At 33.1% G+C, this 26572-nt stretch overlaps 3 protein-coding genes across 4 annotated transcripts; 2 read left to right on the top strand and 1 right to left on the bottom strand.

Moving 5' to 3' along the window:
- The first annotated feature begins 2 nt into the window (after nt 1-2).
- Naa35 (N-alpha-acetyltransferase 35) lies at nt 3-20048 on the top strand. 2 transcript variants are annotated; one of them, XM_080146070.1, is made up of 24 exons: nt 3-104; nt 500-583; nt 855-990; nt 1535-1689; nt 1993-2074; nt 2642-2700; nt 3162-3274; nt 3603-3681; nt 3917-3981; nt 4336-4424; nt 4723-4818; nt 5289-5377; nt 7505-7612; nt 8010-8089; nt 8809-8918; nt 9576-9662; nt 10169-10284; nt 11127-11234; nt 12081-12190; nt 13367-13430; nt 16987-17064; nt 17705-17754; nt 18658-19466; nt 19683-20048. In XM_080146070.1, the coding sequence occupies exons 1-23, from the start codon at nt 15-17 to the stop codon at nt 18794-18796; spliced, it is 2187 nt and encodes a 728-aa protein (XP_080002196.1). In that variant the 5' UTR covers nt 3-14; the 3' UTR covers nt 18797-19466; nt 19683-20048. The 2 variants fall into 2 exon arrangements, with proteins under 2 accessions (XP_080002196.1, XP_080002195.1); XM_080146069.1 differs by having other exon boundaries at nt 3917-3985; nt 4340-4424.
- LOC145334877 (uncharacterized) lies at nt 5804-7300 on the bottom strand. Its single transcript, XM_080180485.1, has 2 exons — nt 6789-7300; nt 5804-6010 (listed from the first exon to the last, which is right to left on the bottom strand). Exons 1-2 carry the CDS (start codon nt 7268-7270, stop codon nt 5848-5850), a joined length of 645 nt encoding a protein of 214 aa, XP_080036611.1. The 5' UTR covers nt 7271-7300; the 3' UTR covers nt 5804-5847.
- On the top strand, nt 20012-25992 carry LOC145304232 (pre-mRNA-splicing factor syf2). Its single transcript, XM_080146072.1, has 10 exons — nt 20012-20136; nt 20780-20841; nt 21228-21324; nt 21771-21832; nt 22096-22134; nt 22664-22723; nt 23073-23139; nt 24116-24190; nt 24864-24994; nt 25636-25992. The coding sequence occupies exons 1-10, from the start codon at nt 20056-20058 to the stop codon at nt 25694-25696; spliced, it is 735 nt and encodes a 244-aa protein (XP_080002198.1). The 5' UTR covers nt 20012-20055; the 3' UTR covers nt 25697-25992.
- Nucleotides 25993-26572: the final 580 nt, after the last annotated feature.

Genomic DNA, 26572 nt, shown 5'->3' with positions numbered 1-26572 from the left:
TACAGATTTATAAAATGAATGGGGAGGTTACAGAGGACTTAAGCATAAATGCAGGAGGGGGTGTGTCGGCTTCCACCCACCATAGCCAACTATACAACTGGAAGGCAAGTTATTTACTTTCGCGGATTTATGTAGATGTAAATTTATGGCTTATGTTCAGGATATTTTGTCGAGCTTAAAGATTTTTAGAATCCAATATTAGCTGTTTTTATTTATGGAAAGATTTTTTTTTATCCTAATCTGTAAACCCTAATTTTCAATTTTGTGAAAATTATCAATAGGTACCAACTTGTAGAACAAAATTTTATGGATGACCTATTTTGTTTAAAGCAATTGTTGCTCAGAACTGGTTTTAATCCAGCGGAAATTAATCAGAATCGTAAGATTTTTACCAGCAATATCCGAGATCGTTTGCTTCAGACAATAAAGCCATACAATTTTTATTATTTAAATTAGCTAGGTATATGACTAGTTATTTATTTGTTACCTATTGTTTAAGGATGTAACTAGCACTTTCCTGGACTCGTGTACACAGCTGAACCTGGGAGAGTTGGTCCACGACGATGTTTTCAGACTTTTTGAGGTAACACTTTAGTTGAAATCAATCTAGGCAGAAACTCGTGGGTTATTTTCATTCCTGTAGTCGGGGAGTTTTAACACCAGAAAATGTAATTTTCTTTTCTAGAGCACAGTAAATTGAAATCTTATTGGGAAAGAATTTTTGAAAAATCATTGAAAATGTACCTACCTATTACCTGTTTTCCTCGAAATGGATTAAGTGCTTCACTTCTAGTCATTGTAAGAGTTTCACATATTTTTTTAGTTCTAATAACTACTTTATTTCATATTTTTAGGCAATGTCGGCCATAGAAATAATGGACCCAAAAATGGATTCCGGCATCAACACAAATCTGACCCCTCTCACCTTTGAGACGGCTGCACAATCCGGACATTTGCCGCTCACTGATATTACACCAGAGCAGTTTATAGGTAGATTGTTTATGTTTAGCTGCTCTACAAATAGTCTTAGTTCTATCAATCTTGTTTTTGGATTTTAGAAAACAAGTACCTAAACTAATAAATATTGTTTAAGCATAACTAAAAACACTAGGTACATGGAATAGTGAAGGTCATATGAACCAAATTGAAGAAATAATCATTAGTGTTCATTTTGGATTGATGAAATAGGGAATTTTTCATGTAATGTGAAAATTAAATTGTAATAACATGAGCATGATTTTTTTTGGTGTATATGGCGGTTTCCCTCAATGTAACTTATAAAGAACATTACTCCCCTCCCCCTTATTTTAAAATAAATTCAAAATAGAGAGAGGGAGTGTTACTTTTCCTTTTATCTATTCATTACTCAAGAGTAGGTTAGGTTATAAAAGTTACTCGGTAGCCAAGTTGAAAACCCCTTCCCTTTTTTTTCAATTTATCTTTAAAATCGCATTGGGGGGAGGGGGGAGTTCAGTCGTCGCTAGGTACTTGTAGGTTATGCAACCTGCAAACTTCAACGTTACATTTTCTTCAGGTATAATTGACGAGAGTATGACCGGCCTGGTTGTCTGGCTGGAGGGTCACTCCCTGGTCCAGACAGTCTTCACCAACCTCTACACACATAAACCTGAACAAGTACAAAATTCTGCAATGCAAGGATTCACCTTTGCATATTTGAAGATTGTTGAGGTAAAACACTAAATTTAACATTTAATAGTCAATACCTAGGTAATAGATTAGATTTTCTCCGTAAAAGGTTTTTATGAAAGTATATCCAAGCAATATGCTAAAATTCCTTTTTTGTCACTTGAATTTTATACTTCTGTAAAATAACATCACTGTTTTGTAAGAGAGTATCTCCTCCATCCACCCTCCAAAGAAAAATCACCTAAAAAAATCTACCTACCCAATACCTAATTAAGTATTGAAAAATAAATTTTTTAAGTGTGTCAAAAAAAAGATGATAGTGATATAATTATCCTTTTTTTTCAGGTTATCAGAAAGATAATATTAGAGGCTGGAGTTTACGAGGAAGAAGATCACCAACCAACTATATATGGTTTCAAATTACCAGGTAAATGTTCTACTTATTAAACCTTGCGAGGCTCCTATCTATTTAACATAACAATAGCTTTTAAATATTGTAACAATAACAAGGATGAAAACATCCATAGGTAAGTAGCGAAGGACAAATAAGTATAGATGGACATTGTCAAACTTAAAAAGATTCACACAAAGTACATTATTACCACTTATTACATTATTTTATATACAAAAAAAAACAATTTTGTATATAACATACCGACAAAAAAGGACGATTAACCGGGTATGTTGTATGTTTATTAGATGGGGTGGGGTAAAAAAACAATAATTTATCCTGAATAGAAGAATTGAAAAAAGAATTGACGGTCGGAATTATAAAGTATAAAGTTTGTATTTAATGACAACAGGCATAGTTTTATTTAAATAATCGACGCGACGGATTTACAGTTTATTAGGACACTGCCTAATTTTAGAGAAGTTGGAAAACTTCTTAGCATGACTAATTAATAACCCCACTATCGCACTAGGTAACTAATATATTGTCATATTGGCTTGTTTAAATTACGATTATACTTTTCTAGATATTTTTTTATTCTAGGCGACAAATTCAACAATTTGAATCAAAAAGTGAAAGCTATTGAAGACACCTTTCCAGAGGAAATCTTTCATTTATTTATGTAAATTAAAACAGAAAAAAATGTATTCTCAATAACTTATGATTATTAAGTACCTACCTAGGTATTTTAATTATGAAAAAAAAATACATCAAAAACCGTGAAAACCTTTTATAAAAAATAACCAAAGTTTCGTAAATGAACTACTTAGTATGCTATCAAAGTCCCTTACTAAATTTTTCAGGTTTTGCTTCAATTGAATAAAGGGTACTGTGTTTTATACCCCACCCCCCTCCCCCAAGGGTTATTACTCCCTTCAAAACCTCTACGCCTCAAAAAATTCACCTGTCTCTATGAAAATATGTAAAATAGCCCCCCCTCCACACACACACACATACACTTTTTAACTTGCATAACACCTGTTTTGTGCCATGATATCTTTATCAAGAGCTTTACTAAACTAAAACGAATTCAAAACAATAAACAAATGAAAATATGCTATAGTCCGGGGCAAACAAATCACAGCACAAGGCTATAAATCAAAGGCTCAAGTTCCTACGACAATTCTATCTGGGTCTACAGTGCATCGACAAAGGAGAAATGACCGAAGGTTTCAGGTATGATCAGTTTTCTCATGCATAGGTAAGGTATGAAATGAATTTGAGATCATTTTACTGCGATATAATATTGAATGTTAACAGTTTATATAAATGACATTTAAACTGTGTGTATGTCAGTAGTTCATAGGTGTAGGTAATTTGTCTGCATTGAAAAAAAATATTCGCAATTACAAACCTAATATTTAGATTGACAAAATCGTATCAACTTGTCAAAAACACATGGTAGGTATATATACCTTTTTTATAAGTAGAAATGTCCAATGATAACACTACCTACCCCATTTAGCCAAGAAAAATATGAAATTTTTATTAATATTTTGTCAAGAATTTTGGGTCAAGCCAGAGAGTTGCTGGATGGAATGATTTCAACGGTCAACCTTGGTGTAAAGCCTGCTCCTGGACAGGTACAAATATATTTCCATAATTTTATGTTGGAATCTGATAATTTCACAGGGATGGAGGGGACATTGGAATGTAAATTACACTGGAACCCATAGTTTTTAAAATACTTTAATGTAATGGCTTAACACCTTTGTATACTCTAATCAAATCTTGATTGGTTGCTTAAAACTAGATGTGTTTAAACTTTTTAACCAATAATTTTATCTTTGTCTTTGAATCATGGTTCCCTTTTTTTAGAATATGCTAGGATTCGACCCAACAACCAACCAGAGACTGCTGCCTCCAACATTTCCCCGCTACACACAGGGATGGATACATCAATAGCAAAACGACTGTGTTTCTGTTCCCTTTGATATTTCAATTTTATCCGCCTAATCTTTGACCTTTCATATAAGGGGAAGAAAATTGATATATCGTTTTTTCTCTTATTTTCATCGGTTAAAATAGAGCCATGTATTGGGGAAAAAACATTTTTTTCACAACTCTTATCTGAAAGTCCGAACTCTGAATGTTTAAGTTTTTAAACTATTTTTAAAAATAAAAAAGATGAGTAAGTACCTAGTAGGTATAATTTTTTATTAGTCTTATTACAGTGGAAATTTGACTTATTTTGAATGATTTTTTTTTGCTATTAACCTATCCTTGTCTGACCACCTTCAGATGAAAGACAGAGGAGATTCATATCAGTACATCAAGACAATGATCAACGAAATTTTAAACATCGCCGACATCAGCCATGCACAAGGTTAATATTTGGCAGTTTCCCTCAAAGTGCCAAGTCGAGCACCAACTACCCTTATTTAAAAAAATGTAATAAAGGAAGTGGCGGCAGTTTTTCGTGTGTTAATGTTTTATTTTAGGTTATTTAATACTAGGTACAGGGTAGCCCTTCCGTTAGGTATAATTTATTTTTGAAAGTTTTATTAGCGCTGCTCTGTCTTAAATAACAACCAAATAAATAATAGGTATTTTCCAACTAGGACAGATGGACAGACAGACCAAGTAAGGTATAAACTGATAATATTATATATTATTTCTTTTAGGATTTGGCGGAGCCCTTGCGTTCTATGAGACATTTAGTTCCAGCGGACCAGTTCTCTTGTCAAGAAGTATTCTTCATCTGTTCTATACACCACAGGAATGTTTCTTCTTGTTCTTGTTATTTTACTATCATCCATCTTTAAAATTCTATTTCAACCCAAGACTTAAATTCAAAAAGCCATCCCCGGACATATGTGAAGCTTTCCTAAAATGGGGGAGAATTCAATTGGTGCATTAACAGATCTATAGTATAGATGTATATACAGACAACTACCTTTTTCAATGACCTTTATCGTCTGCTTCTAAATTATTTTCTGCTACTTGGCTGTGTTAATATAAGCGACGCCATTGGTTGATTTTCAATGACCCAATAGAAAGGTTTCATAAGGTTGATTCGATGGGGAGGTACAGTTATTTAACCTTTTCTACCTCTAGTGTTTTATTCTAATTCTAATGGTGCATTAGTTATCGCAATCCTAAGCTCCATACTATAAACCATATTTTTTCTTAACATAATAGGGTTTCCTTGACTCATACCAAGTTAAGAAAGATATTCTGTACGTGCAGGCAATGTCTTTGGGATCCTCCATGGCAATGGCTAATCCGGGAAGCAGTGATGCCACCAGGAAGACTGGAAATTTACAAGATTTACTACAGGTACGGTTGTTTCAGTTTTCTTTTATTTAGATAACAATTACAACATGAGATTGTAAATAAGAAAAAAATATATATATTAAGAAAGATTGATACTCATCGTTCGCTTATAAAAATGGATTTATTACTAATTTGATCTTACACCTGATCATCATTTACACTAAAAAAGTGGAATTTTTAGCTGGCTAATATAGTGATCCATCTTCTCCCTTCCTACTGAATGAATGAACTTACCAATATGTGGTGTCCATGTAAGCAACCTAAATTGACGAAATTCTTCCCGTCATAATATCCACGTATTTATTGTATAAATATCCTATATCCATTAACATAAAAATATGTTTTATTTTTTACATTTCAGCATAGCATTCATTTTATTGACACGTGGTCTAGTCGTACCATTACAATAGAAAAAAAAATAGAAAAACATTTAATATAAAAATATTTATTTAATCTAAAATACAAAAATTTCTTCATTTTTTGATAATGCTCTTTACTTCTGGTTGTCTGTTAAACCTATTAACGTTCTTGACTACCTCCTTAGCCAAAGAGTTGATGGTTGGGGTGAGGGAACACTTTTTTCCATGGGCCATAATGTTTGCAGATGTTTCTTTCAATCTTCGTAGATAATCATATCTAATAGGAAAAAAATATTAATTAATTTTTAGAGTGTATGAAAAAAATTGTATACCAATTCATTAAGATATTGAAAATTTTTGCCTATTCTAAGGGTAAATTCATCATTAATTACGTAGGAATCAACTTGTTAGAACATAGTTCTTGTTTAATTCATGTCAAATGATAAAAATAACCATTTTAAAATTTCTAGTACCAACAGCTACCAGCTAGAACCGTTTGATAACGTTTTTGAGCGGCAAAGAGTATTATTTGGGGATAGGTTTCGTGACTAATTTGCCCTGAAGATAGCCAAAAAATGGCAAAACGGCTTCGAATCCCCCCCCCCCCCCTTTGTGATAAAATTATTTTAACCAGTGAGCCCAGCTTCGTTTAACAAAATATATAGGGTTGGCAATCCGAATCCTAAATCCGCAATTGAAATTATGGATTCGGATTGTTAATTTTTATGACTTTTGTAGCACTTAAAAAAAATTTCATTTGAAATGTGGCAGGAATAAAAAGTATTTTATTGTAAGTTAACTTCATGTAAAATGGTGGGCATAATACAAAGTTTTTTTTTATTTTTATTTTCACAGTAGCTTTTCATGGTTTATTTAGGTTAGGTTAAGTAAGGGTTTGAAAATGGCCGCTGTAGGGGCTAGAATTTTTTTTTATTATATAAAACAAGAATCCGCAATCCACGGATTAATCCGCTATTTTTTTTGGCGGATTTTTGTTAGAATCCGAATTCAACCCAAAAATTGGACGAATGACAACCCTAAAAATATATTTGTACCTGTCTTCAATTGTCCAGTTTCTTGGATAGTCCTCTCCAGCTATCATGTGACTAAGAACTGAGAACCAGGCCACCAGAGCCGCCCTGGCTGGGCCGCTCATTGCCGGACCTTTAGTGGCCAGCCGTTTCTGTACACAATCCTTGTCGTAACACAAATTGTTAATACAATTATCCACACAATCGTCAGATTTTTTGTAAACCTTGGCTTCGTTGATTTCTTTCCAGGCTGAAGCAACCTTCTTGCCGAAAATAGGCTGGACCAAGCGCGTCAGGTTTGATTTGGTGTAAGGAAGATCACCAAGAGCTGCTGCAAACAGGGCAGATTTATCCTTACAATGTCTGTTCAGCAGCTTTTTTGTTACACTTTTTGAGAGGTCTGTCAGGTTGGTCTGTTGCTGATTTGGATAACAAAGTCCTCCAATTTTATTTTCAAGAAGTCTTTCGCACTCCTCTACAACGTGTTTCATTATTTTAAACGACATGTTTTCACTTTAATGGATTATACAAGACTGAAAGTAATAACACTTAACACATTTTTTCGAAGATTTTTCAGATTTTCAGTCGCGGATTTTTTTGAAATATGTTGTTTCTTTGTTAGCTGAATTTTCTTGTTTTTTTTATATGTAATCATACAAACTAATTAAATAAACTTGAAAGCAACCTTTTGGTCCGATAACTGTATTTAAAACCAGTTTTAATGAGATATAATGTTATAGGAATCATGTCGAGAATTCCACCTACCGCCGGCCATCCTAGAGCTACAGGGTGGCAAAGTGCTACAAGTCCAACTGGCAAACATGGCTGGCAATGTAAATGTACAACAGGTAATTTGAAATATGCTGGGAGGGAGAGGACATTTGGCTGTTAATTACACTAGTCCTCAAAGTTTTCTTATTCGTTATCTTAACTTTGGGGACTTTAATTGAATTTTGATTGGATGGTTCATTAAGTTGAGTGTTCAAACGTTTCAATCATTAATTATATCTCTATGAAGAAATGGACTTTTTTATTCCAATGAATTAACAATGTTAACATTGAGTGGCTCTTTGTATTTTCTACAAATAATCTTTGTAGTTGCTAGAGGAATATTCACAAAAAAATATCTAATGCCTATCCCATACAGGAGCTTAGTAATTCCTATTTTCCGAGAACATACTGTAAAAGTTTCTTATAGATTAGCTTTGTTATTTGAAATTTAATGCTATGATTTTTATTTTTTAGGTTCGGCAGTGCTTGGATATGTTTTTCTTTCAGTGTTGTAAACCTTTTGGTCTACTTTTACAGTCCTATGGACATAATAGGTAGATATTTCTTTGTAAATCATTTGTTATGCCTCTTTGGTGAAATGGACATCATAGGTAGGTAGGTACATTGAAATCATTAAGTCATTATAGATAGGTATTTATAAATCCAGGGTTTCGGATCCGGATCTGGATCCGGATCCGCAAGGATCCGCATATTTTCGAGTCCAAGGATCCGGATCCGCAAAAAATGCGGATCCGGATCCTTGGACTCAAAAAAATGCGGAAAAAATGGAAAAATCTACCTAAATTTATATAAAATCTTAGACATTCTCTTGATGAGAGCCAATCTTTAAGGTTTAGGGTCAGACTTGAAAATTAAAAGTATTTTTGACTTCGAATTAAAGAATAAATATTTTTGAAAAGTTTGGTAATTTTATTTTTATTGTAGGATCCGGATCCAGATCTGGATCCGGATCCGCACTGACCAAATTTTGAGGATCCGGATCCGGATCCGCAAAAAATCAATGCGGATCCGAAACCCTGTATAAATCATTTGGACTTATTCTACAGAGTATAGGCATAATCGGTACCTAGATAGTTTCGTTCATTTAGCTATTTTTAACAGAAACCTAGTATATTCACATACAAAACTTCACATCATTACTTGAGTGTTTAGAATCACTTGCTCTTATTCGTGCATTATCCCCTTAAGGGGGTCGGGAGATGAATTTTCTTCAAATATCTAAATTAGAATGGGATTAAATTTATATTTTTAGGGCCCGACAGCGTGAGAAGCTTGCTCTGGTGCTAGAAGAGTTTTTCACCCCACAAGAGGAAGCGGACAAAATTGATAAAATGCTCAATACACTAGCAGCACATATGGAAGGTAATAATTATTTTTGCTTAAGGCTATTTTTTTCTATATTTAGTTAGAGCGATAAATAAATAGCCCTTAGTCTGAGTCAATCTCGTTCAGTCGGTAATTATTGTATGCTTATTACAAAAAAAGGCATAGTCTTTCTATATGATAAGAAATTATTTTATTTCTATTGTACCTACATCCCTTAAGATCTCATAAACGGTGGTTTCTTTAACTTTAACTTTGTTAACTTTAAATTTAGCTTTCTGTGGGGTTTAGTTATTTAGGCATAAAAGGGAAGATACCTATTTGTTTTTAATAAAATAGTCTTGTTTATTATGTAGTACGATCGTGGTGTTATGTTATGTCATGGTCTTTGCTTTTTAAGTTTTTTGGTACAAATACTTGCAACTGCTTTGCTTCATTTTTTAAACATTATTCTCTTTTTCAGTATGGCTTCGAAATCGATTGATAACCGCTGGATTAGAACCGGTTCTCCGTCATACTGAAAAATCATGTTTAGCATCGTATAACAAAGAATTTTTCATGAATATTAAAATAAAAATAATTAAGTTTAACACAGTGTCGGTAGCCCTGAATATTGAATATTATAATTTTTCATGTTAATATCCGTAGAAAAGTGTCTATAATCAATGCGGTAAATAAATATTCCCTTTTTTTTAGGAGACGCGTACGATCAGCAGTCACTGTACCTTAGCTCCTGGCTAATCTATCATGTGATCAAGATTATGATCAAATATATTCTTTCAGGTACATATTTTTGATAGTGTAGCTTCTCTATAATTAAATTATGTCCGTTTGTTAGTCCGTCCGTTTATCATTAGTTAGTGTCATTGATTAAATGTACTTATTATTTAATCAAGATGTATAATATTAATCATACACGTAAAGATGTTAAAAATGGTTCCCACTGCTGCTATGTCAGATGGGCGACGTAAATAGTTAGAGTGTGGGGGAATGTCGTGGCATAAAACAAGCGCAACTCGTTACCATGCACACTCAGTTGGGACTTCTCAGACAAAGGTCGTGCATCTCAGAGAGTTAATTGTCTGATGGGTGAATGGACGCTCTACACCGCAATCATAAGCGGAGTATGTTTCAAGGTGCGTGAGAGGTCTAGTACCCGAAGCGACACCAAGCCCCCTAGAGTCTTAACTCTTATAATCATCAATTACCCCATTTCCTATTTATTGTAACTTTTGGAAGATTTTTTAAAAAATTTATTAAAATATTTTTCATTAGATAATTTTTTTTAGGTTTCGAATTGGAGCTATTTGCTGTCCACGAATATACGTATATTTTCTTCTATTTACACGATTTACTTTATCCTTGGTTGATAAACTGTCTACATAGAGCTAATATTTCTAGAAAGGTAACTATTTTATTTATAAATAAGTGGCTTCGCCTATTAAACTGGGATAAAGGGTCCCTTACATTTATTTTTTTATTTTAAAAGACACAATAAAATCACGATCCCACCGCCCAGTAGCTTAAAACTTTCCTTGGATTTCTAATTTCTAATATATGATTCTTGTTAGGTTTTCAATAAATGATTTAAAAATTTGTTTTGTAAGTATTGATTTAAATGGAATTTTAAGAAATTAAAAACTATTCCAAATTAAATTGGAGATTAGCCACCCTACTATATAAAATAGAATGATAAACATATTTCTGTGTAAATTAATAATCTGTCATTTTTAACTAGCAACTACGCCCCCTAGAGGCATCTACTGGCACCTGAGGGCCCAGGGGGGTTGGGTGTGATTCGACCCCCTTCTTTGAATTTTTATTTAATTTCAAGAAGAAAAAAAATTTTTTTGGAGGGATTCATTTTTTCTAGGGGCGATTTCCATCCCCCAAAATAGTTAAAAACCATCTCATGACCTATAATAAGCGACACTGTAAAAAGGAGAACCATATCGTTTCAGCGGTTAGCAAGACTCTTCGGGACAGACACAGATCCTGTTCCTTTAATATGTTGACTATAATCAGGGAAAAGGGCATGTGATTTTGACAAACAATTCTAAGTCAAAATTCCCCTCAACCCCATTTTTTTCTCCACTTCCCTTTAAGTTACACCAAAAACAAGTGAAGTTTTACTCCAACTAAATATTTAATTTTCGGCAATTTAAAATGGAATTAATTTGCTGAATTGCAGCCCCTGACTATAATAAATACTGGATATTGATTTTAATGTTTAATAATTGTATTTAGGAGGTTGCCCCAAAGAAGAAGGAGAAAAGTAAATCAAAGCAAAAGAGCGCAGCTGCTAAGAATGAGTCCAAACACCAACAGTTTGCCCTGGAAATGGCTGTGAACCAGGTGAGGCCTAAATATTTTTTTTGGATGATGGAAAGAAAACGAAGTAGCGAGTTTCGTCGTATTTTCACAGTAGCTTTTCTCCTATTTCTAGTCTCTGCGGGGTGTTCCAACCCTGGGGGGGGGGGGGGGGTCACTAACCCTGCGGGGCAATCATTAACATTTACCTAACCTAAAATAACCTATCAATAGCTACTGTGAAAATACAACGAAACCCGCTACTTCGTTTTCTTTCTATGATCCTTTCTTTTATCTATATTTTAAATTCCCCTCTAAAAAGATTTGATTTTATCCTTTGATTATTTTCATAGACTTATTAAGATTCAATCAGGGAATTTAGGGATAAGACAATAGACTATAAATAGATATACATCCCCAATGATGATTAACAATAATACCTCTTCAGTAGATTAAGATTATTGGTTGAAAAGTTTGAACACTAGTAGTTTGGAAGTAACCAATCAAATTTAATTAAAATACCCAAAGTTTTTAAACCTGCAACGGATAAGTTAACGTGGTTATAAAACTTTAGAGAAAAGTGTAATATAATGTACAATTTCTTCGTGGATTCTATATCTAAATAATAACAAAAAAATGTTATTATTTTATTTCCAGGGAGCTAAATGGATAAGACAATGTGCCAAATGATGATACACAAAATAACCCCTTCTGTAGATTAAAATTTGTAGATGAAATGTTTGGACACTTATCAAAGTTGTTAAGCCAACTAATAAGAAAACGTTATCATAAAACTTTGGGGATATAATAATAAACAGCGCATTGTTCCCTCCTTTCCTGACATTGATATTCTGTAATGAATTTACTAAAAAATATTGAATATTTGTTTAGGCCAAGTCCATATTATGTGGTGGCCTGTTGAAGTTTATGATAGCTGCAAGGAAACAGAACAAAATACAAATACCAAATCAAAAATTTGACAATGAAGAAGTCAGATACAGGCAGGAGGATCATAGATAATCAATTTTACTAGTGTTTGGCCGGATATCCGGCCGGATACTGAATATTAAAACTATCCGGATACAGGATGACCGGCTGATTTCTTATGCCGGATATTGGGTTATCTGGCCGGATATCCAGTAATTTACCGGATATCCGGCGTTTGCCAGATATCCGGCCCAACCTTAAATTTTACTAAACAGATCTATAGTATAGATGTATATTAAGATAACTAACTGTCCCCCTTTTCTTAGAACCCTTTTCGTACCTTGGCAAATTGTTTTCTTCTATTCGTTGATTTGCAAATACCCAACTGAGAGTCGTCAAAGGGTCCTTGGGATGGGGGCATACAGTTATTTTACCCCTTCCCCCTCTAGTGCTCTATTAATTATTACAATAATTATAATGCGGCGGGGCTAACATACAGATCATATTCAATTCATGTGTAATACAAGGATGACAACATCCATACAAAACGAAGCTCTTAAACGGTAGGACAAACAAACATTAACACTTGTAAAGTTTCAGATAATAGATAAAGCACTTACATTTTTAGGAATTGATTATAGAGTTGCTTCGCTTATAACATAGTACCTCGTTGTAATAGGAATCGGTATTAAAAAAATCAGATGAAAAGGATAATTATATTATATAAAACAAATTTGTCAGAAAGATTAAAACCAATCTGTTTTAAATGGACGTACGGACATTTAGAGATTACATAATGAATGTGCTTTACTAGAATTTTGGTAGAATGTTCAAATGATCTATTTTTTTGAATATCAATAAGAACCATAAGCTGATTTAAAAATTCAATATTGTTATCTTTCGAACCTACCAAGAAATTGTTGAAAAACCTTGTATTTTGATTTCTGGTTTAGTCTGTAATTCCTTTGTTCCAATAAGAAAAAGGGGGATCATGGAAAGAAAACGAAGTAGCGGGTTTCGTTGTATTGTCACAGTAGCTTTCGATAGATTAGGTTAGGTAAATGTTAATGATTTTCCCGCAGGGTTAAGAAATTGGCCATGCTCGGTTAGACCCCTCCCCCCCCCTTCCTCCCTCCGGGGCTATAAATAGGAGAAAAGCTACTGTGAAAATACGACGTAACCCGCTACCTCGTTTTCTTTCAATGATCCGGAAAAGGTTTGAATATTATTATCTATGATATTTGAAACAGACACAGATTTGATGCATTTAGTGGACTTTTTACACCTCCAATGGCTCCATACGAACAATATAAGGTAAATTTTTGTAGTTTTTTAGGTTCAGGGGTTTTAATTTTAGTGGAAATGTTTAAACATCCATACTCCATATGAATACGAGTAAAATGAAGCTGACTATAAACAATTATCTAAGTCTGAAAATTCGGCACATGAAAGTGCCTTACAAAAAATGGCAATGTTATAATCCCTTTGCTCACCTAACGGGAAGAATGCCGTTTGCACATGTGTTATGTGCTATATCTCACCTCACGCTAATGGCATGATTGTAAGATATTTTTTAGAGATTTCATTATGCTAAACAAAATCTCTTTGCACACATTGTTAACGACGATTTTTATGACAGTTCAAAAGATAACAAACAATTTTATTTTCTAAATGTTGTGTATACAAAATCGAGTGATTAAAAAGTTTGCCATTTGTGCTTCATCTTATTCCTACATGTATGAACATTTTTGTACTTATGGCCTAACTTTTGTTTTATAAAGTCAATTATTACTTTGTAAAATGAGACACCTAGAGGCCAAAATTGAAACTATTTAGAAAACAATATTACCTATAATGTATGTATTTTTAAAGACACTTTCACTCAATTTTTTTCCAGTTTTCTTTGTTTCATTTATTTCCTAGCTACAGTTAGGAATTTTTTATGCCTCCTTCCTTTAACAAGGGTGACAACATCCACAAGTAGCGAAGCACAAACGTATATCTTTTTACAATTTTCATGGCAAGATTTAAGCTGTGTGGAGGGAGAATCCACTAACCTTATCCTTCTCCATTTAAGGCTCCAAAAAATTACAATTAAAAGGACTCTCCACAGAAAAATCAACTTTGGATTTTTGAAAATCTAACCTGAAACTATCATTCTCTGTTCAATTTTAGGCATTTTTTGTTTTTGTGGCATCGCGATCGAAGCCCTTTGAAAATTTTGTCCGCCGCCTATTTGTACTGCCGCTATAACAATATATACTACACTTTCCTCCACTCAATATATGTTCGCCGCTAAAGAACATTTGCTCCATTGCAACCGGCCGCTCTACGATTTATCCTCTTCCTTGACTGGACAATCCTGCCGCCTCCATTTTGTGTTCGCCTCCGCCAAATATAACCATCTTTTGCCGCAGTTGCCGCATTCATCGCCCTTCTCCGCCGCTACTCCGCTATACATTGCGTACGTAGCTATACACAACACCCCCAGCCTCCATTTAATTTCTGAACAAGGGAGAGGGGAGCATGTATTAAAAAGCGTCGTACAGCGGAGTAGCGGCGGAGAAGGGCGATGAATGCGGCAACGGCGGCAAAAATAGAAGCTAAAAATCACTAAAGCAGCACAAATTAAATGGCGGGAGGATTCACTTAAAGGAGGTAAAAAATTTCAAAGGGCTTCGATCGCGATGCCACAAAAACAAAAAATGCCTAAAATTGAACAGAGAATAATAATTTCAGGTTAGATTTTCAAAAATCTAAAGTTGATTTTTCTGTGGAGAGTCCTTTTAAGGGTATATATATTCCTTGTACCCTACAACAAGGCTTCGCTCTTAGAGGTCATGTTTATTTAGCAATAAGTTTAAGTAGGGCGCGTTTATTTGTGCCCCTGTAAAAATATTTGGCTGTTACTAATCATGGTTTATGTAGCAAGCCTCACAATGAAGTTATTGTGATGGATGAGCGAGAATCTTCAACTAAATTTGAACAATCTTGGTAGATTATTCATTTGGGCCTCGCGCACAATAGTAAAAACATTTAGATCAAATCTTATAAAGTATTTTAATTACTACTGTTTACCTTGAATTAAAATATTTTATAAATACCAAAATCATATATATAGTAATGTGATAAACCATTTTCTTCATGAAAAAGTTTTATACACTGGTCTTTAATCAAATATTTGCAATAGAATTGTAAAAATAATTATGTTAAAGAGAACCCTAGCGGCAAAATTATGAACTACATACTAAAGATTTACAATGTTGTTTTCTATTCATTTAAATCTCTTTGGTTAAAAACTTCTTGTTAAGTTCCACTTCTTTTTGATTGCGTAGCTTCTAAGTAACAAGAGTATGTCCACACGTCACTCCTTTACAAAAAGTGACATTAATACTATTTTTAACAGATTAAAATTATTGGTTGAAACTACTAGTTAAGAGGCAACCAATCAAAATTGAATATAAGTACCCAAAGTTTGTGAGTCAACGAATAAGATAACATGGGTATACAACTTTGGGCACCTTTATAATTTACAGTCCAGTGTCTTCTCTGCTTGTGTTAGTCAGCCCATTTTGAAAACTTAAAAGCTTTTGAACAATAACATTGACCATGGGTGAATATTTCCAAATCAGGTTGAATTTCTTTTCCCCTTCCCTATCAAATATCCCTCTCCTTTTCTTATCCCATCAGATACCCAACCCCATTATATTTCTTTCCTTATCTTATACCCCTCCCCTCTCCATTTCTTTCCTTATCTTATACCCCTCCCCTCTCCATTTCTTTCCTTATCAAGTTATATCCCTCCCCTCTCGATTTCTTTACCCATTACATACTTATCCCCTCTCTATTTCTTTTCCCAATTTACAAAGTAGTAAATTAGGTGAAATTAATCCCACCCCCCCTCCCCGCCGGTGGGTAATGGTAAATTATAAAAGATATAAGTTTATGATTTTATTATAAAAAATCTCGATTATTACTGCAGTTGCTAATAAATTGCTTTGTGGAGTTTTATTGAACACTGAGTTGTGCTCTCAATAAATTTTGGCAATGTTTTACCTTTATTTGTTGGTTCCTTAACTTATCTTATTGCCCCACACATATTGTGTGATCCTACCGTGCGTGCTTGCAGCTGGTAGATGAGGGGTACAAAGTTTGAAATAATGTTAACCAATTTGATGTAATAAAATATTAATTTTCAATTTCTCATAAATAATATTTAGATACATTGTTGAATTTCAAATATATTTTAATTAGTTTAACATTGTTGATGCTAGTATTTGCTTTTTTGCTAGAATAAAAAACCTTTGTTAGAAAATGATAGTTTTAAAATTTTCTCAAGAGACCCCTTGCGAACAAAATTTGAATTACATAGCCTACAACTGGATAGTTTATCAATCTTATCCACCATTAACGTTAAAGTTAGTTAAACAAATAAAGCAACATCTGCAAAGCTCAGCTTTTTAAACAATACAGTACAAAAGAACATACTTTAGAATATAGAGTGACTACGCTTGTATTATTGATGAAACAATATAAATCAAACATTGACGTAGTTATAGACAATATTTACTTATTACATAATACCTATTTGTTCTAGGAATCGCCGTATTAAAACCAAGTTGATAAAACATTTATATCATACAAAATTTAGGGGAAAGAGATGAAAATTTAAAATAATGAAAGAAACATATAAACTTTCTATTATTGATTATAGAGTTTCTATGCTTTCTAAATTATTTGTTTTCTTCTTAAGAATCCTCATGCTAAATCTTAAGATAAAAGATCTATCTGTTAGGTATCTACAGACGGTCAGCGACTCTCCTTAACTGCAGAAAATCTTCTCTTATAACAAATTTGTTTTTATTTTCAGGAGGTTGTAAATTTAACGGAAGAAATCTCTGCCAAAGATCTGTACCTCATGGCGTCCAAAGATTTTAGCCAATCCAGGAATTTTATTTACACCTTTAGCATCCGCTAGTTGTAGAAAGAAGCCGGGTTTGCTTTAACTGGTTAATAACTACAGATGTTAAATAAGTAAAAGTTTCTACTAAGTAGGACACGTGATAGATGAATACATTGACCCATAAACAGGCATAAAAAAGCTATTTAAACTGGAACTTTCAAATAAAAACTTTTGGGAATAGTCCCTTTCGTGGCAACGCCCCTTAAGGGGTGATTCTTGATATTTTTAAAATGGCTTTGATAGGTTATTTTACGTTAGGTTAGGTTATATTTGGTTAGGTGATTGCTCAACAGGGTTAGACAATTGGCCCCGCAGGGTTCGAGCCCCCAGCAGGGGCTAGGAATAGGAGAAAAGCTGCTGTGAAAAAAATGAAGAATCGCTCCTTAAGGAGCGTTGCCACGAAAGGGACTATACCCAAACTTTTCACTTTGGATACTAAACGCCAAGATTTTCATATGTAAACATTCACGAGTTGTAGCAAAGAGAGAGAAGGACAATTGCTGATAATATTTCCCCCCAAAATACAGCGGATTATTGAGCTATAAGAATGGATGAAAATATTTTTTTATCGTTTATTGTCCTATCCCAGTGTTCCGTAAGCTAAATGTGTAAATGATTTTACAGGCATATTCTTGAGTCTCTCATACAGAATATTGATGTGGAACCAGATCTAAGGTAACTTGTATTCTATTATATAAATTAGTTAGCTTTTTTGTAGCGAAGCTACTCTATAATTCCGAATGTCTGTCCGGCTGACATATGTCCATCTAATCTCTACATTGTTTCGTCCATCGGTTATTTGGGGTGCTAGATCGATTCCTAATTTTTTATGTTTTCGTGATTTTCTCAATTCCTTTTGATAGAGGGCTGAAATTTTCAGGGATAATTGATTTTACATTCTACATATGTTCACCAAGTTTATGAAGTTTTGTTTATTAATTGGGGTGCTAGGTTGATTCCTAGATGTTTACGTTTTCAAGAATTTCTGTATTCCTATTCAGAATTGATGGCTGAAATTATCAAGGAATGTTTATACCCATATTTTACATATTTCCATAAAGTTTCATTAAGATTTGTCCATTTATTGCGGTGCTAGATCGATTCCTAGATTTTGATTTTTCATGATTTTAAAGGTTGCGTGATTTCAAAGGTTTCGTTATTGTATAAAGTTTAATGTTCATTTTATGACACTGCTGTATGTAAATTTTTCCCGATATCCATTCATAATTTTGAGCTTCGCTACTTATGGATGTTGTCTTCCTTGTTTTGTCTGTAGCCAAAGATTTTGCTAACCGCTGAACCGATATGGTTCTCCTTTATAGTAAAGCTTCTTATAGGTCCTGGAAAGGTTTTTATGGGAGGTTATCACCACTCTCCTAAGAAAAATAATTCCTAGAAAAAATGCCCCCCCCCCCCCCATCCCCCAATACGAACCAACAATTCGGCGAATTGCCAACCCTAATACCTACAATTGAAATTGACAGAAACGCAACCGTTTATTGTCAAAAAAAAAAAACAGGAACTCACTTTTGCAAGTTGTATAAATGGCAGCACCTCAATTATTATTCCTGTTATTAGGTTGGAGGTTGGAGACATGATCACATTACTGAAGACCAACTTTGTAGTTGCCTCCATTCTGGCCAAGGATTTGCAGGATCGAGCCCTACAGTTTGAATTCACTCTCCACCCGCATTTTCCAGTTGTTAAACTAGTCTAAATAATCAGTTGATATCATATTTATTTAAGAAACTAAGGGACAGGTCATTTCGCACCATCTTTGTACATTTTATGCTTGTGATTAAAAGCCACTTATCAATGACAGGGCACTAAAAAGTTCCTTTTATATACAAAATCATTTAACAACCTGCCAAATGCTAAAGGATTCATTTCATTTTCTATCCTATGAAAATTATAACTGGCATTCAATAACATGTCTAGAATGTAATAATAAGAAATACACCCTTTCCTCCCTCTTAAATTTTTTTATCTTGAGATGTTTTGTTTCATATAAAAAGTGGGGTGTGGGGAGAGAACAATGGCGGTGAAATTTATCTTAGACCCAATATTGATTACAAAAAGTAGAAACATTTTACTTTTAGGAATATTTATTTATCGTCTTTTATCCTCTAGGCACCCCTTTATTGTTTAGGTATTAAAAGATAAAATATTTTGTAGGGTTTGGTTAATGTTATTTTTAAAATCTTCCAAAATCCTACTAAAAAAATACTTTTACATTTCAGCTTTATTATATGATTATGGTTAGTGTGATTTTTTGGGGGTAAATACAATTTTTTTTAGAAAGTTTATATTATTTTCTTCTTTTGTATTTTATATAATGTATTTTTAGGATAGATATGCATTGTATTATCAATAATTGTACTTAGGATGTAGGTTGTGCTAAAATTCCGTAAAGTTGTGAGTTTTAAGACTACAGTAGTAGAACGATAATATTCACTAAACATGTGTATTCCTTATTGAAAAGAACTAAAGACGAAATTTTTTTTTTTAATTTTTTGTAAATAATAACGTTCTACTACTGTTTTTAAGCCTTTAAACTCACACCTTTAAGGAATTTTAGCACAACCTACCTCCCCCTTTTTGAGAAATATTAGTTAACCTAAAATGTAATCAAACATCTAAATTTGCATACAGCTTATTTTCATATGAGAACTCTTACTACTACTTTGTAATTTTTATTGTGCTGCTTTGAGATTTTAAGTTATTTGTATTAAGCAATATTAGGTGGAAGGGGAGGGGCGTCTTTGAATAACACAAGAAGAAGAATATTGAAAAATCCCTTCCGCCATTTCACATTTGAATAAACAGAATTTTGTATACACAAAACTAATGCTTTTTAAAATAACTTAAACTATTTATTTGATTAAAGTGTGGATTTACATATAAAATCAATGAAAAGTAAAAATTTAAGAATCCTAGTTACAAATATAAAATTGTTTTGTTTACAGAAATTGTAGAATGTCTAGTGCAGATGTAGATGGAGGGGCAGGTAGCTCCAGCAGTCAACCTGGACTCCTTGGAAAAAATATGTCTGCTAAGGTATTTAAGATTATTTTCTCATTTGTCATAACATAGCTATTTATATTTTACTTCGTCCGTCCGTCTGTTCATCCATATGGCTTTGGGGAAAGTATGAAATGGTTGCAAAAGCAAAAATTGCTTTACGTATGCAATGAATGACTTAGAACGCGTGTTAACTGACGGACGTATGGTCATATGATGAGAGCATGATAAGAGTAGCTACTAAAATTTTTATTTTTAATTATTATTTTCATTCAAATATGATGATATACCTGATTAAAAATATATGTATGTAAAAAGTAGGGCTAGGCCTAATATCCAGCCATTTTCAATATCCAGATACCTGATATTGAAAATTGAAAATATCCGGCTGGATAACCGGCAATATAATCTTTTATATTATACTACAAAAATCCCTCCTTTTTTTATTTTAAATGGCTGTAATTTTCATATTTTGTATTTGGCAGCTGCCAGCCACCGAAGCTGGCAGCCTGCAGCTAAACGGCATCCGATTTTTTGAAAGAAATTTTTTTTTGCTACTTCAATATCCGGCCAAATAAGTATCCGGCGCAACCCTAGTAAAAAGTATACCTTAGTGAGTAAATAAAAAAAATTTAAGTACAAATTGTATCATTTCTAAACAAAAGAATGTTTTTTTAAGGAGAAGTATGCAGAAAGAATGAAAAAACTAAGGGATCTACACATGAAAAGAAATGAGGCTAGGTAAGTGTTTGGGCTTTATCCTTTTATTATTTTTTACTTAATTCTAACATGTCTATTTTGATAATTATACTATACAAAAAATGTTTCTAAAAAAAAGTTAATAATTAGCAGGTTTTAAATGGACGTACGGACTTTCTGTTAACAATTAAAGAGTTGCTACAATTTCTAATTCGATACTTACTTCTATAGAAATCATCCTGCAAGGTTTGAAATCTATAGAACAATTCTTACATGCCTAAATAAACGAGAAGAGCTAACCGTTTGCTAAAACAGTCTAATACACAGATTTGAAGATATTAATATTAGATTCTTTTAGAGCACTATGTGTTATTTTTAATAAGAAACATTGCTGTGCTACTTTGGACATAAATTATTCTTGTTTTTAGGAAACTGAATCACAAAGAGGTCGTAGAAGAAGATAGAAGAAATAAAGAACCTAAAAATGAAGAGGCCAGAAAACGTAGAGCGGAATACATTGTTAAGGTCAGTATTTTTAGAGCCTAAAAGAATTGCATGATTTTTATGAAACTTTTCATTTCAATTTTAGAATTGGAAGTACAAAAGTGTACATAGTTAGTAGTTATATTCAAATTAGTTAGATCCCAAAATGAATTTATTATTACTTAGATGTTACAAAAGTTTTTTATTTTGTCTAATTAAGTGAAACTCGCAGCGGGCTAAGATAACATACCCCCAATACACCTCTTTACCCCATCCCTTTACCTCCTACTGGAGGAACAAATTGACCAATAAATGAGTTCCGTGATAGCAACCTAAATTGACGACAATGTTCCCCTGTCATAACAACCTCATATATTCTATATTCATTATTCATTGATCTCAAAAAAAAAAGTTTTTAAAACGTTTATTTTCTTGTGACTAGATTTTGCTTCTTCTATTTTCCTTTCTATTGGTTTCTTTTTGCTTAGGAAGAAGAATTGAAAGCCGCCTGTCTTGCAGCTGGAAAAGATTGGGAAATTGAAAAACTCAGGTAAAACAGGTTTTCAAAAATGCTTTTTTCTCTTACAGAAAGATTTCATTATGTAGGTAAAAAAAGATAGACCAATTTATGAAAGTCCTAGGATAATGCCCTTTTAGGAGTTGATATCCTTTTCATAAATTAATCTAAAGGTATAAGTTTAAGTTTTTTAAAATAATTTTCTGCCTACTTTATTTTCTAAAAACCTTTAAAAAAAAACTTACCCTAAGATTTCTTTTAGAAGATTTCTTTCTGATAAAGTTTTTGATATTCAGGAATTTGAGTGCTGAAGATGCCGAAGCTTTGGAAAGAAGGTAATTAAATGTTTGTTTTTTTCTTATCGATTATTACAAAAGTAAGGAATCACAAAGTCAACTAGGACCGTACAAATGCGTTGGGTCATTGAAAATCAACCAATGGTGTCGCTTATATTAACACAGCCAAGTAGCAGAAAATAATTTAGAAGCAGACGAAAGAGGTCTTTTAAAAAGGATGGGAGGTACCTAGTTGTCTGTATATATATCTATACTATAGATCTGTTATATCTGAGATGTAGAAAGTTGTTGGTGAAGGCTTTTAGATTAAAACTATTTCTTGAAATACATAATAAAAAGGAAAATTTTGTATTACAATAAATAGCAATCAATTAGGCACCAACAAAATAGTCGTCATGCTGTTTTTGTGAAAACAGGACAGCCATTTATGTTGCATAGATCCAAAAAAATTCAGTTTAAACTATTGAACAGAAAAAATATGCAGTTTACTAAATTAAAGTAGGTATAAATGCACTTCGCTTGAAAAACATTTTCTCTTGGCCTAATCTTTCAAAATTAAATATTTCAGGAAAAACAGCAAACAGAATCCAGATTCTGGTTTCAGCAATTTCGAACAGGCAACCTTCAGGTTGGTATTTTTATTTGAAAAATTCTTTACATAATTAAATTACAATATGTTTTTACACTATTTGCTTCGACCCTAGACTCTAGAGGAGAGTGTTGGGGGGGGGGTAGGAAAATAGCCTAAAACGACCAATTTTGGATAATTTTTAAAAACAAGAATTTTTGAGATATGAAACCCGTAGGTATTAAATGAATTAGGGTTAGGTAGAGTAAAGGGTTAATGAAGAGACCAATAGGACAGTACCCCGAAGGGGCTATAAATAAGTTTTTCAATAACTGTTGCCTTTCTATATTTGATTCTATTTGATAAGCTTCCCTTTCATTGGGGTTTTCATCCTTGTTTTTTTCTTCAGAAAGTACCAAGGTTTAGTGAAACAAATCAAGCCCGACATGAACCATTATGAGTCTCAGAAAGATAAGGTATGTTTTTTTTTAAATTGACAAGGACAATTATGGACTGTTGTAACACAGCAGTGATCAATTTATTAAGGAGAAGATTAAAACAGTGAACTATAATAATCAAGGTTATATATAATAACATATGCTGTAAGTTAAAACAACAAATAATTTAACAATTTTATAGCTGCTTTGCAAAAATTTTTGAAATGTGTGTATGTAAGCTTACTGGTCGATATAGATTTGTGCTTACGTAACAAAGCGGCCATTAATGTGACACTGTGAATGATTTAAGAGGGATTTATTATTTTTGCACAGCGAAATATATTTTTTATTGTAGTTGTACAATATCCAGGGAGGGAGGGGACATTGGACTGTAATTTAAACTGATATCCTAAATTTTATCACGTTATCTTATTTGTTAGCTTAAAAACCAAGTGGTACTAATTAGGGTTAGACCGAATATCCGGTCTGGCCGGATATCCGGACATTTTCAATATCCGACCGGATATTGATTAAAACTATCCTAATTAGGGTTGGTAATCCGAATCCGGAATCCGCCAAAAATAAGAATCTGAAATCCGCGGGAATGCCATTTTTTGACGGATTCTTGTAAGAATCCGAATCCGAATTTGACGGATTGCCATCCCTAATCCTAATACCGGATATCCGGCTGATTTCTATCCGGTTTTCCGGCCGAATATCCGGTAATTTGCCGGATATCGAACGTTAGCTAAATATCCGGCTAGAACCGGATGTCCGGCATTATAAATCAGCCGGATATCCGTTATCCGGCCAAAAAATTATCCGACACAACCTTAGGATTTAATCAATTGAAATAGTTCTAATTTACAGAAGTTATGATTTTTTTTATTAACATATTGGGACACATACCAATTTATCTTGATTGTCTCATCCCTTAAGATTCCTTACAATATCCCTTTAATTATCTTTAAAAAAAGACATATAAAGAATAAAACAAGTAAAATTATTTTTTTAGATGGGAGAAGCTTTCTACGCAACCTCTGGTTCTGTTGTGCAAGGGAAACAAAAAGATTCTGCTGACGCTATTTCGGTAATACTTTATTCCTTTCGTCGGTCGGTCCTATTTTTACAAGAACTATTAAAAACATTAGATTTACTTAGCTGCTATTTAAGATAGATGTTGAATTTTTTGTATATCCTCCTATTATATAAAGTAGTAAGCGTTTTTTGTCTGTCCCGAAGGATCTTGCTAACCGCTGAACCGATATTGTTCCCCTTTACAGTGAAGCTTCTTATAGGTCCTGGGAAGGTTTTTAACTATTTTTTGGAGAGAGTGTCTTCACCCCCCCTCCCCCCCCCCAAAATATTTTTAAAAACATTTGTTAAACTCAAATTTAAAATGGGATGAGGTCGACTTTTCCCCCTCCTACCAGTGCCCCTAGAGGCTTCTAGGGGCGTAGCCGCTAGTTTTCCATAAAGTACTTTGTTTATTGTGAGTCTGTTTGTCCTAAAAAATAGTGTATCTTAGATGTAATGAGTTGCGCCTAATTGTTGCCAAGGCATTTCCACTACTCTTTCTATTAATTACATATCAGCAATAGGTACAACTGTTAACATCATTATTTTTAACACGGTTTGGGTCGAGATTCGAACCCATAATCGACCCCAACGACGAGCGGATGCGCTACAGTCGCAATGGTTTTTACAATTCATTGTTTTTTTTAAAGATGTTTAAAAAGTTTTCATTAAAATTATTTATCTAGCGTATGGCCCTTGATGTGCAGAAGCAGAAGGAGAAGAGAGAGAAGTTCTCTAGGAGACGGCGACACGATCCCGACGCAGATATTGACTATATCAACGAGAGAAACATGAAGTTCAACCAGAAATTGGAAAGGTAAGTTATGTGGGAACTGGGACACCTGTCATTTCCATACGATGGGGTACCATTTTTTAAAAATCAAATAAATTTTGATTGGGGAAATTACTTTGGCAGTTGATTTTTCAATCCCTCTAAAAAAATAGCTCAAAACCATCACAGGACCACTAAGCATATTCCCAAAAAAGCACAACCCTTTTTTTAATTAGTTATCGAGATCTTAAGCTTCACACTGACAAACATACATCCTACTACTTTTTATTAAAGATGACACAACTTTATATTATTGTGAAATTGATTACTAAATATAAGTAGGGGAGTAAGAATATTAATCTTCTAGCACATTTAGTAAAAACTAGAAATTTTAAATATCCTTCTGGATACTGGATATTGAAACTATCCGGCCGGATATCCGGCTATATGATCTTTTATATTTTACAAAAAAAATCCTTGCTTTTTAATATTAGAAATCTAAAACGTATTTTTTTGCGGCGGCAGCTGTACTTGGCAGCTGCCAGCCACCGCATGCAGGCTGTCGACGGGTAAGCGCTAAACAAATTATTTTCTTTGAATATCCGGTTATCTGGCAGGAAATCCGGCCTAACCCTATAAAAACTCTTTTTTTTTTCTCCACATTTTTGACATTTGCATTTATTCAGATTCTATGGAGAATACACGAAGGACATCAAAGACAATTTGGAAAGAGGAACAGCTGTTTAAACTCATTATCATTATATGTATGTATATAATTATAATTCTGTACCTACCTTGTATTACACGTTTAAAAGTAAATTTGTTGTCAACATTGTACATTTCTAACATTAAAAGGAGGAGAAAAAATAAAATTTAAAGTACTTATATTTTTTGCATTTTTGAATAAATATCAAATAATTCAAACAAGTTTCTCCACAAGACATTGTGTTTTTTTGTTTGTTATTTTGTTGTACAAAAAGATTCTCACAGATCTAAAATAGTCGTATTTTTTGTATTATAAACTTGAATAAATATTTCCTAATCTTCTGTTTTTAAACTTGATATTTTTTGTTATTTCAGATAAATACAGAAGTTAAATGTGCTAAAAAGATAAATCTTCAAATTTTAAGTTTCTATGAATTTTTTTAGAAATCTTCTAAAAGTTGTCCTTAAAACAGAAAAATTGAAAATGACAGCAACTTCAAATTTAAATGATCTTGTGAAAAAGGCTGACACGGTTTTTGTTCTAAAGGTTAGGATGGGTTGATTATAGATATTTAGTTAATTCATAATTGCAAAGAAAATTTTTTGACATTTTTAATCATAGGTATAAATCTTAATTGCCTAAATTTGTCTCTTATTTTACTGTTCATATCTTATAAAATTGCCATGATGTTTGCTATTGCAGCGCTAAGTTGGAAAGGTCAGCTGAATTGCCTTGACAATGATAACAAAGACTTTGGCCAAGGCATTCCCCTCAATCTTACAATTAATGTTACCTTTCTGTCTAAAAATAATACCCTATTGAAATAGAAGATGGAAAAATTTTCAGTATTTTTTTCTTCTTTAAAAAACCTGTGCACGCCACTGCCGTGTAACAATGACAACAACTTGTTGACTAGA

The sequence above is a fragment of the Acartia tonsa genome, chromosome 13, assembly GCF_053477335.1.
Source record: "Acartia tonsa isolate MP-2025a chromosome 13, ASM5347733v1, whole genome shotgun sequence".
Taxonomy (NCBI): Eukaryota; Metazoa; Arthropoda; class Copepoda; order Calanoida; family Acartiidae; genus Acartia; species Acartia tonsa.
Note: the sequence above shows the minus strand (reverse complement) of the source record. Positions and strands in the feature narration are given on the sequence as shown.

What these genes read in the sequence shown, in the direction of transcription:
- LOC145304232 (XM_080146072.1), top strand. Translation starts at nt 20,056, where the DNA reads ATGTCTAGTGCAGATGTAGATGGAGGGGCAGGTAGCTCCAGCAGTCAA. An exon ending in GAAAAAATATGTCTGCTAAG is followed by an intron (nt 20,137 to 20,779) that starts GTATTTAAGATT and finishes TGTTTTTTTAAG; the next exon opens with GAGAAGTATGCAGAAAGAAT. An exon ending in TTCGAACAGGCAACCTTCAG is followed by an intron (nt 22,724 to 23,072) that starts GTTGGTATTTTT and finishes TTTTTTCTTCAG; the next exon opens with AAAGTACCAAGGTTTAGTGA.
- Naa35 (XM_080146070.1), top strand. Translation starts at nt 15, where the DNA reads ATGAATGGGGAGGTTACAGAGGACTTAAGCATAAATGCAGGAGGGGGT. An exon ending in ATGTTTTCAGACTTTTTGAG is followed by an intron (nt 584 to 854) that starts GTAACACTTTAG and finishes TCATATTTTTAG; the next exon opens with GCAATGTCGGCCATAGAAAT. An exon ending in GATCAAATATATTCTTTCAG is followed by an intron (nt 9,663 to 10,168) that starts GTACATATTTTT and finishes AATTTTTTTTAG; the next exon opens with GTTTCGAATTGGAGCTATTT.
- LOC145334877 (XM_080180485.1), bottom strand. Translation starts at nt 7,270, where the DNA reads ATGTCGTTTAAAATAATGAAACACGTTGTAGAGGAGTGCGAAAGACTT. An exon ending in AACTGGACAATTGAAGACAG is followed by an intron (nt 6,011 to 6,788) that starts GTACAAATATAT and finishes TTTTCCTATTAG; the next exon opens with ATATGATTATCTACGAAGAT.